The 11636-nt window shown below is 43.6% G+C and overlaps 1 protein-coding gene across 1 annotated transcript in view; it reads right to left on the bottom strand.

Annotated features, from left to right (window-relative positions):
* Positions 1-87: 87 nt before the first annotated feature.
* Positions 88-11636, bottom strand: part of NPTN (neuroplastin) — a gene marked incomplete at its 5' end in the record, with an annotated part of 32361 nt that continues 20812 nt past the window's right edge. The window contains 3 exons of the mRNA XM_010083140.1: positions 88-1154; positions 1581-1654; positions 1760-1781. Coding sequence (XP_010081442.1) covers positions 1594-1654; positions 1760-1781 — 83 coding nt within the window. The remainder of the gene's footprint in view (positions 1155-1580; positions 1655-1759; positions 1782-11636) is intronic.

Here is an 11636-nt window from a genome sequence, read left to right as displayed (position 1 = left end):
GAATGGACACTCCGGGATACCCAGTGCTTGCGATACACAAGCTTAAGTGTGATTAAATACTTGAGAAAGTCTCACGGGGTTTTTTTGGTCAGTGTTTTATTTTTAAAAACAGGTGAATCCACTTTTTATACATCATTGCACTTCAACAAATACACAGAACACAAGTTCATGCATCTACAGTTATGCACATCATGAGAACCCTGTTAGGTCTATTTCTACAATCTTTAAATCATGAGAAATTACAGTGTCAAACTAAAGAGTATAACTAGTTGCATAGAATATCACCATGCTGTAACATTTCATCATTTAAACAAAAAAAAAAAAAGAAAATTATAAAAGTTTGCCTGAATTGAATGTACAAGAATATGTTGAACACATCAGTGCAAAAGGATTTGAGAATTTACATGAGTAAACAAAAAAAAAATCACTTAAAAAGCAATCATATATATATATTTATAAACTGAAGTTTTGTTTTTGTTTTCAACTGCATTCCACCACCACATTGAACCATTCCAGCTTTTGAAGTCTGATTACAGGACACCCACGTCTCTCTAGATAGGTTAAGCCCTTAAGATAATTTCAATTTATATTACTTCTCTTAAGTACCAGAACAGTGTAATTCTCTCATCTTTCAGACATACAGTAAGGAATGAATATCAGCAGCTTAAAAATCAAACACAATTACTGTATTTTGGTTCCCCCCCTCCCCAAAATATAAATATATACTGTATATAATATTTTTAAGTTTTGCTGTACTTTACAAAAAGTATCACTAGATGGCAGCGGTGCGATTTAGAGCTTTGCCAATTTGAACAGCTACAGGAAGTAAAAAATGGCGCATGCGGGAGCCGACTTACTACTTATTTAAATATATTAAGGAAAAAAAAAATTAAAAAAGCAACATTCACAGCACATCAAGCCCAAAATAGTTTACACCTTCTACACTGAAGCATTATTAAAATTTATCTGGCTAGGTCATCCTTACAGGAGAGGCTAAATAAGGCATGCTTTAGACAGTCATATTGTTGCTCACTTGAAAAGGAGAAAAAAAAAAAAAAAAAGAAATCAGACAGAACTGGAGTTCTAGAACCAAGAGTTCCAACCCTTAAATTTAGCAGGTCATATTGCCATCAGTCTCTCAGAAACTTAAAGCTCTAAAAAAAGAAACGAGAAAAGGTGCTAGTCAATGCCCGGCAGCATTTTCAACATCATGTGCCATAACAGCGTGCAAATCAAAGCGCGTAACACCCGCTTCGCTCTTAAATGAAGATAAAGGCTTCCCAACCGAGGTTGGCTTCCAGGTTTAAGACTGAACGAGGAAGGGTTTGGGGTTTATTTTTTATTAGCAATAGCAGGGGCTATGTAAAGTTCAACAGCTGACTGGCTCATTCAACTACCTGTGTATTTTATGAAATAAATCTTTCGATAGCGCCCAGCGCTCTTTGAAATGGGGCTAGTGCCATCCTTTGAGCAGCTGGGAAATTTATAATACGTGGAATGAGTTTCTGCACCCCAACCACTATGGAAAGAGGAGGACTTTAAGCCTGACCATTTCCGAGATGCGTGCGAGTCATACTTACATGATAAGCATTTTTAATTTGTGTTTCTCTGGCGTAAGTTTTTATCTTTGTGATTGTTTGTAGAATTGGTTTTCCTGGAGAAAGAAAATCAATAAAAAAATGCACAAAAATCGATCACACACATAAGAAAACGATGTCTCTGTACATTCAGAAATATTTTTTTCTTAAAATGCACTTACATTGGCCCAGCTGGTTCATCATCTGCAGCAAGAATTCCGACATGATCCAGGGAAAGACAAGGAAGGGAAAAGAGGAAAAAAAAAAAAGAAAAAGTCAGTTTTTGCAGCGTGCCAGTGGCTGACCTGCAAACAGCAAACCGATCTATCTACAGCATTAGAGGCCATTCCACTCGGGAGTGCAAAGGTTCATGGAGTTATTGTTCTGAACTCAAGTTTTAATGGCAGGTATGTTGCTTCGATGGTTTTAGTTAACACTTGGGATGCTTTGTCATGAAGAACTGCAACTGTAGCGGACAGACTGTTGCAATATTGTCAGCCTCATCTTGTCCCCAAGTTCCAGTGGTTCAATCTCATAAAAAATAGATGAGAAGACAAACCAACGTTTCAGTTGTAAAATCCTGCTGGTTGTTTTCTTGCATTGTTTTTTTTTTTAGCTGGCTGGTAACTCCTGGTACGTACATGCCAGGGTACAGACACCACATGCTCATCTTCCCCCGTGGATGATACAACCTCGACAAATCACATTTTTCTCACTGTCTGATTGGAACAGGCCAGGTTAGGAGGAGGTTGAAGGTGCAATACTCGATTCAAGCATCCCAACGCCGCAGTCCTTGGAGAGCGGCAGGCATGGTGCGTGGCCCGATAGAGCACAGGGCTCAGGAACACCGGGGAAAGTTCCGGTGCTGCGGTACCTCCAGACACAACAGACTTCAGCTACAGAAGACTGACAGCATTGTTCTGCCTGTGTCTCTTGGCAAAACTATTCTAAAAATTGGGAAAACATCAGCCAATGAGCAATGTTTTGCTTTAGCTCTTTCATTACCAATTGATTTTTTTTTTTAAATGATAAACCGCCTTATTTTGCTCCCACGCTGCAGTGCAGAAGACAGAAGCGTGTTTAAACAGCAGTACAAAAAAATAAATCAATCCAGAAAGTTAACGCTCCTGTCGAAGTATTTTGGGTGAACCAATTCAGGACCTGCTGTTTTTGGCACACAAGAGCTGCTGTTCCCACCTTGTGGTGGAGGGATTTTTCACTGAAGTCTTTAGGAAACTCTCAGCAGGATTCCACAAGGGTGCTTAGTGCACATGAAGCAGTTATGGAAATTACAGTCTCAACGGTGTGGGCATCCGCATGAGCACACGCTGGGAGTAATGTCGGGCAGCGGGGACATTACTCCACCTGGACCTTCAAGGCAACGGATAGGCAAAGCCACCGCTAGCACAGACAGTGACCGGAACATAAAAAAATAACAAAAAAAAAAGGAAAATATTTCAAAAAAATAAAGAGCTAACCACAAACCAAGAGCTCTTACAGCCAAAAAGGAACAGACTAGCGACACACCGGTGTCCACAGGAGTCCATTACCAGCAACAGCACACTATCGGACAGGGTACAGAGAGAACTAGGACTAGTCAGGACAACCAGACATCAATGTGCTGTTGTATATACAGCAGAGATATACAGAGACACATCGGGTACTGGAACACAAAGCACGGTAGAGTAAATCTACAACTTCCCTCCACGAGCATCTTTTGATTCACAAAAGATCTTAAAAGCAGGCTGCGCTCCGCACCCCGCGTGTGAAGAGCCCGGGATAGCCAGCGAGCCCTTTGCTCCCCTCTTCCCCACGTCAGGATTCCTACTTCAGCTTTAGGACTCGGTTATCTCGGCTTTCTAACAAGCATCATAGACATCTTTGAGAGTTTGTTTTGCTGGACTTCAGAAATAAACTGCACCGTTAAGATACAAGCTCCCTCTTGCTATAAAATAACAGTTTTTCCTTCTCCGTTACAATATTTAGATGCCTATTGCAGATAAGGAGTTTGTGGTTTTTTTTTTTTAAAAAAAAAAGCTTCACACTTATAAAGCTTCACATTTAACCAAAGATCCAACAAAAATGCCTATTAGAATATTTAAGATTATATGGTGGATCACCACCACTCGGCCCTTTCCCATCTAGAACCTAAACTGTGATAAAATAAGAAAAAACACTTCTCTGTGCGTTCCTATCCTGGTCAGCCACTTAACTGCTGGAAAAGCATCCCCAGTACAGTACAGACAAAGACTGAAACCTGAGTGAAATCAGGGGGCAACAGAACAACAGAAAAAAAAAAGTACAAAATTAGACTAAATAAAAGATTAAAAAAACAGCAAACTGAAATCCAAATTAGTTTGTGAATGTGAATGAAGAAGTTTTTAAGAAAAAGTGTTAACGTTATGACTTGTGCGTTGTATAGACTGAAGCGGAGATTAAACAAACTCCAAAGCATGCAGATCTCACACTTACCACCATTTTTTTAAGGGTATGATGCAATTGAAGGGGGGGAAAAAAAAAAAAAAAGAAGTCACAGTAACCGACAAATATCAATATAACTCAAAACCTTTATGCCAAAGACCTGCTCTAGGAACTGGTGGTCTCTCACTGCACGTCAAACCTCTGGCCATCGAGAACATCCTCCCAGAACGCCGCTTCATTCCATTCCGCGCCCGTGGGGATCCCAAAACGCTGCCGGGTGAGCTGGAATTTTAGAATCGACCACACTAAACCCCTCCTTTTGCAGAAATTTGGTTTGGACTTTGGAGGGGACCTGCAGACTCCCAAACCCCCGTTGTTTATACAATCCAAGATGAAACACCCCCAGCTGCCTGTGCCCTTCTTGTGGGTGCAGCGAGGATCTGCTTGGTGCTGCCCTGAGATAGCACATTTCTGAACCGAAAGGTGACAGTCGCTGCTGTCTTTAATGCACTGGGTAACATGTGTAAACTGTCCTTCCGGGCAAAAATATCTGGACATTAAAATCGCAAGATGATGGCAAACAGATTCGCTTTAGCTCCTCCACTGCTATTAACTGTCTGGGAACGCAACTCAGGCTTCAGCAGTCTGAGGAGGTGGCTGCGTTTTGTGCTCCCCCCCTTGCTTTCAGCCTTTATTCATAAGGCATTTTAGGTGTTGCTCCATTTCTTTTACCTCCTTTGGAAACCTACAGTATTTACTTTTAATATCCCATTCATCTTGGGTAGCCTCTTATGACTGGTGAGAATTAAAAATGAAACACTAAGGGGTACTTCCAGCACTTAAGACTCCAATTTTTGCATCCAAAGGGACTCTCTGTTTCTGTTTGTGCTTTAAAACTTGCAAAGAAACTTACACAGAGAGGAGTCGAGACCAGCAGCTTCAGCAACGGTCCTTACACTGGTATGTGGCAACACCCAGACCTGTCTGTACAGGTCAACAGTGAACTGGGGCGTGATTAAAATGAAACTTGTGTTCAATTTCTGGTCAAACACTCCAAAGGAGAAGCCAGTGTCTGGCAGCTTCGGGGTCCTGGGTTACAATATAAATTCCACGGTCTGCAAAGCAGTTTGTTGGAACTGTTAGAGAGACCGCTGGGGAAATTTTAGATTTCAAAGCTAGCTTAAGAATTTTCTTTCCAGGAAAAAGAAAATTTGACAGTGGCTTGAAAATTTTTGACAAGAACATTTATAAGAATTTAGAGGTGTTTGCCCAAGTTGGAAAAACAAATCTTTGGGAATTTTTCACCTCTTTAACTCAAAGTCCACAGCCACGCGGGACCGTGATGGTTTCTTGGAGGGACACAGGCATTACAACCTGCGTTAACCATTTAGGGCTTTGGCTGCAAAGATTCAAAGTCAGCATCTACCATCACAACGCTTATCAGGTTCAGAGCAACGCTCTTCTCTTCAGCTTCATTAGCAGGAATATTTTGGAGGGAGGTTGAAAAAAAAGAAGAAGAAGAAAAAAAAAAGGTGGAGACACTTGGCTTGCTCCATAAAACCAAGAAAAATAGAGCAGCTGCTCCGAAATGGAATGAAGGTACAAGCGTATCAGCAATGGAGACTCTCTGGCCCAGATTACTTACATCAGACCAGAGAAATTCTGATCCTATAGCAGCATCTGACAATATATAAAGGCCCAGAGGAGCCAGGCTGTTTGATTACCACCGTGATACGAGGCTGCTGGCTGTTTGGTACAGTCAATAGCTACACAGTCTCAGATGTCCCTGCCTGAGAATTTTCTCCCCTTGATGAATTTTAAGTGTGGGAGAGAAAGATGTGGGTAACAGGAAAAAAACCCCCAAATTAGTAAACTATTGCAGCGAAAACATTTTGTTCTTTCAATTACTTACAGTAATAGCAGGAACAGGGAGAGTCAAGAGAAAAAAAAAATAAATGAGTATTAGAAAGAATGTGGGGATATGGATGGAGCTGCTGCAGAGCCAGAGCAGAAAAACATTTATGGGAAGCCTGTCTTAAGCTGAGAAATGAGAAGGGAAGAATGAAAAATGACATGTTATACCCCAATCACCTCATGGCTTTGAACTCAAGATCATGTCGAATGTGGATTTTAAAGTAAAAACTGCTGACATTCCTATGAGGGAATGTAGCCAAGAAGTTTTTACTTTCTACTTACCCCACGACACACCCTTTAAAAGAGCGCCTTTGCTAATTTTTAGTCTATTTGATCCAACACCAACAGAAAAAACCCACTTTCTTTAGGAGTCTTTGACACGCTACATCCAGGTCACAATGGCTGATGGCTACAGCTACCAAAAATAAGCAGCTGAAGCTATACCACAGAGGAAGAAAAAGCTATTTGCTTCCTTTTATCATCAAGGGAAGTCCAAGCAACTTGCATTCTGAGCAAAACGCAGCAGCAGTCCCCTGCTGGAACCGTTTCCCATCGTACATGCAGTGATGTGCCAGTGTCTCCGGCCTCAACATGCCGCGTTCATGCAGCTTTCATCGCCAAAAGCCACGGAAGCCGCCCGTCATTCACCCCTACTTGATGTTACCAACCCTAGCTGCTCTCGGGGAAAAGGCAGGTGGTCTGTGTGTCGCTTTACCGTGCGGAAAGCAAGTCAAAGCTCTCATTTTGAAAGGATGCAGAAATTCCAAGCGCAATCCGCCCTTCCCTTCCTCCTTCCAACACATAATTGGGATGCAAGGGGGCTCACACCCGTGGGCAGGCTACCGGAGGGATTCACTGCAGGCAGCTCCCCTCCCCGGAGCACAAAAATGCCCCTAAACCCACAGGCATGACAGCAAGAACCTGCACTGGGCATCCGCTGATGCCAGCCTTGCACCATTTCTGGTGGAAACAGATTTCACAGGTGCAAAGTTCCTTTTTCTGCTCTACAGCAGCAGGAAAAAAAACCCCAAAAAATAAATGAACTCACCAATCTGGATTATGTGAAGGAGGAAATATTAGCAAAAGAGCTACTGAGCAGCCCTGTTCCGTGGCATAAAAACCAAATAAACTAAAGACAAAAAGCAAAGTCCATGCAAAAACAAAACAAAACAAAAACCAAAAAACCAAAAAAACCACCCACTAAACCCTGCAGTCACGAAATGCCAAAGTTAAAGGAGTGTCCTGGCCCTTCTGGCAGGGTGGCACTTCTCGACGAAGGTAACACTTTTTGTGAGGCCAGCAAAGACACTGGGAAAGTGTCCGGTAACACACATCCCTTTATGCCCCCAAACTCTGAAACCCAAGCGGCCTCACCCGGCAGCGAAACAGTAAACTGAGAAGAAGTGTTCCACACAGAACCAGGTTATCTGTCACTCGACCCAGCCGCCAGGAGAGGAGGGAGCTGGCAGCTCAGACAGGTCATTTTTAGCCCGTGGAACATGGAGATGAGAGAAAGGGAATTAGTTCAATCAGCTTTATTTTGGCTGGCCAGGTAGAGTTCCCAAGCACTCTGGAAAGCATCCCAGACACCTTCCAGGACAGAGATAACGTTTCTCTCTAAATCGATGTGACTAGCTCTCCCACCAGCAACTGGGTGCTTCTGGTCAGCATCACATTACAAGTCCTTTTTTGGCACTTGTTTGCTTAGACTCGCCAAAACGGTGCAGCCCTCAAGCCTTGCTTTGTTTTGTGTGTGTGTTTTTTTTTTTTAATTTTTATTTTTTAGGTTGACATAGCTGTAAGACCACTCACTTTTCTATCAAATTCCCTTGCATATATACAAGTGCACTGCAAATACAAACACTGAAATTACTGATCTGGTTTGTCGAAGGGTTCTGTACCTCTGAGAAACATCCTAGTCCTCTAAAAATGGTTCTTCATCAGTCAGGGTGGAGCAGGGGACCCTCAGGATTTGCTGGCTCACTACCTGATGCTATACTGAACTGAAGGATTCTTTGGAGACACGGAAATGCTCAATGGGTCAATACAGTTCTCAAAAAAGAGCAGCAAGATGAGCGATTTCTGGAAGGTGGCACCTCGGTGAAGGCAGGCTGGCACAGCTGAGCAAGGGAAAAGGACTCAAATTCAGCATACCTGTTATTGGTGGAGGTTGGAGCAATCCTGCTCCAGCTTTCAGCTCGGGCTGGTTTTGTCCGTGAAGACGAATACAGCACACCCCGAGGGGCTGCCTATGACTTCTGTGGGCTTTAACTAACCCTAGAAAGCGTCCTGCACAAGGCCAGAGCTCAGCCTGGACACCAGCATCTCCCAGCAAGACCAGAGACAAATGCAGCCGAACTGGATTTTATCCTACGCTGCTATCAGGCAGGCTCTGCACAGCTGCAGGGGCACTTCTACGCTGTCAATTTAACAACTTCTTCAGCTCCAGAAAGGCTGTGATTTTTCTGTTTACAGGGGAAGTTACCATGTTTAGCATCACTTTTTTTCTCTCCAAAACTTTTAAAGAAATCCTTAAAGTGTCCTGAATAAGTCATCTTAGCACTAGGTTCATGCAGAAATCCTCACTCCTGAGATCCTCCCAACAGGACAGACCCCAGCCAGCACATCAGAGGATTCTCAAGGGGGGAAAAAAGAAAAAAGCCTTACTGCACACAGGAGATACCTAAGGTGGGATCTACAGCAGCCCACGGGCCACCCTGAAGCACTGCCAAGAGGAAAGACTACCTATACAAGGCTTGCACCCCAACATTTTGGCTCCTTACTGGTAGCAGGCACCTTATTTCCAGGAATAGGCAGCCTGCAGCAGGAGGACGCGTCAAGCCGAGCGATAACGATCCCCTAGGCAGCGCTCCAAAGAAAGATGCAAAAATGGCCATCCATCCTCAAATGTGGCTGGGGCTTTTTCTGGATGCTTCTACCTCCTGCTCCAGAGCAAAGGAAGACCTTCAGTGAAATTGGTGATGAAAGAGTCCAGAGTTATTCCACCACGGGAAAACAGGGAGCAGGGTGTCAGGAAGGAATGTGAAAGAATCTCAGTGTCTAAGGAAAAAAAACTGGAGTGGTCCAAGGACAAAAGTCAGGAAGAAGGGCCATCAGGGAGGTTACTCTGCTGCCGAGGCTACTGGTTTTTCCCCTGTTAGCAAGGAGGCACCACCAGCTCCATCGTTATGGCTGCAGCAGCTTCAGATGAAGATCTGGCTCAACCACAACCCTTGTTCCTTAAAGCTTAACACATCAAAACAAAAAAAAACAAACTGGAAAACCAGCTGATAGTTGAGAGACCACAGCTGTTGCTAAATAATATTTATAGGAAGCAATACCGTGTTTAGACTAATATCTGCAGGAGCTGCTGGCTCACCTATAGGCTGGCTGATGTTACCCGCCACAGCTCACTGCAGCACACGGGGGCGGATGTATGATTTTTGGAAGGAGAGAGTTTAAATTCCAGAGGATAAGCATGCCATTGCATTCAAACATTAACTTTGGCATTTCATAGCAACGCATTTAAAATAATAACATTCCAAATAACCTAAGTAAAACGTCCATGTGTGGAAATCAGCAGACGATCAATGATTTCTCACATATGCATTTGTCAAATGCCCCTGCTCATAGGGTGTCTCCCACCGTGACATCATAGAAAGCTTCAAATGCCATTACAGAAAGTGCAAGAATATCCAAGGAAAGGTAGGACTCGGGTTGGCCCTTAGTTGAGAAGATGTTACAATCGGCTGTGTGTCTTCCTCCAGGCAAATCTAATACACAGATATTGGATTCTGTCCTCCAAGAAAGCACACAAGAGAAAAAACCTGTCCACCAGAGAGATGCGGCACTCTCCAGGACCCGAGCTTAGCTGCCTTTGAAATAACAGCAGACTGGGCAAGCAGATTGAGTAACCTCAGTTCCTTGGCTCATCATCTTGGACACCTCCGTCGGAGATCATGAGCCTGGATCCCTCAGGCACCTGAAGAGCAGCCAGACCAGCCAGGAAAAGTTCAGCCTTCAAAACAAACGGATAGTTAGCTCCTCACCTGCAATGTGTGCTGAATGGCACAAACATGGTGGTTTCACTGCGATTGGGTCAGGTCAGAGCCAATTTCTGTGGGATTAAGTCCATTTGAGGCTGCTTACAACAAATATTTCCATATCGAATCTCAACCATTGATACCTTGTTTCCATCCTTGTGAAACTTCACCAGATCAAAGTCTGAAACGCAGGGAACCACGAACAGCCACCAAAGAGGCGAGATTCTCCCTGGCCATCCCAACACCAAAGTTACACCGATGTGGCACCGCAACACGGGAGAAGTGCAAGAGAACGTTGAAAATTGTTCTTTCAAATAGATTTGAAGTTTTCTAGGCTGGTCAAGAGCCACTCTGAGGACAAACTGCTGGCAGTAGAAACCCCTTAGCAACTGAGAAGCTGTTAGTTATGCAGAAGAACATGCACTACACAGCTTAAATGTTGGTGGGTACACACCTAGAGCAGTCTCGATGCATGCTCTGTAAGCAGTTAGTACGTGCTACTCAAGTGGTTAAGATCCAAAGCTCATTTCCTCTAGGTATACACTATTTCAGACAGTTTAGATCTGTGGCCTCAGCCACTCTCAAAGTATTAACATTCATTATCTGTTTCATAAGATTATGTTTTTTTCATCCTCTCAAACATAGCTCAAGAACTGTGAAGCTGGTTTTGCCCAAACTTCACAAGCTGATGAGTGTTTCAGCACCTGCATTTTCACCCCAAAAGGCAAACATCGTGCTGCGTCTTTATCAATCCCTTGTGTGGCTCGACAACAACTAATCGTTGCTGCAAAAGCTACACCACAGCTGCCTTTGGAAGTTATCTACCATGCTGGAAGACTCGTCCAGCCCAGGAAAGCTAACGATTCAGGACTGATTCCCAGACTGATTCAGTGTGTTGCCCTCCATGTACTCTAAAGCATCTGTTCCATTCCTTACTTGGATGCGTCGCGTTCCTACAGCACGACGGCGTACCAGCCGCTTCTCCCAAGGATTCCTTGGGTAGGTTTTCTTGATAAACACTGTAGTAGGCAGCTAGGTGTCACATTAAAGCCTGTTTCTCGATGTGGTTCTTTCAAATACTCATTTTAGTCTCAAACTGACCCTTCCCCCATCTTTAAAAGAGGAAGATATGCAGAAGATTAAAAATGAAAGTTACTACTATTTTTGTGTACCAAACACAACTAGTGCTACCATCAAACCTGATAAATAAAACCTGAATATTTAGAAAAATATAATTCAGTGGCTATTAGACATAATTTCTAGAGCATTTCTTAAACACAGTTACACATCAAAATAAGAGCCCTACCCCCGCCTTTTTAACACTGAAAACATCTTTTATTTCTGAAGTGTCTCTGTAGTCCCAATCCCTTTAAGTGCAGTGTTTCCTTACAAAACCTGCCCAGCGTCCAGTCCAGATGCCACACGGAACGGGAGTGCCATCAGGGATGAGAGTGTTTCCGGCTCTCCCCCTGTGCCGCCCTACGCTCCCCTTAGGGCTGACGTCCAGGATTTCTCAGGGCTACTGCAGCAGGAAAGACACGGGAGCGCTAGACCCACTTTGTGCAACAAAAGCTTTAGAAACATTGAAATAACCACCCTCCCACCCCATAGTCTGAGATCTCGGGGAAATCCAGCGTTAGGACTCTGCGCAGCACTTGGACCCTCTGTGCTTGCCAGGCTT

Source organism: Pterocles gutturalis, unplaced genomic scaffold, assembly GCF_000699245.1.
Source record: "Pterocles gutturalis isolate BGI_N339 unplaced genomic scaffold, ASM69924v1 scaffold20920, whole genome shotgun sequence".
In the NCBI taxonomy this organism is placed as follows: domain Eukaryota; kingdom Metazoa; phylum Chordata; class Aves; order Pterocliformes; family Pteroclidae; genus Pterocles; species Pterocles gutturalis.
This window is presented reverse-complemented; position numbering and strand designations above follow the sequence as displayed.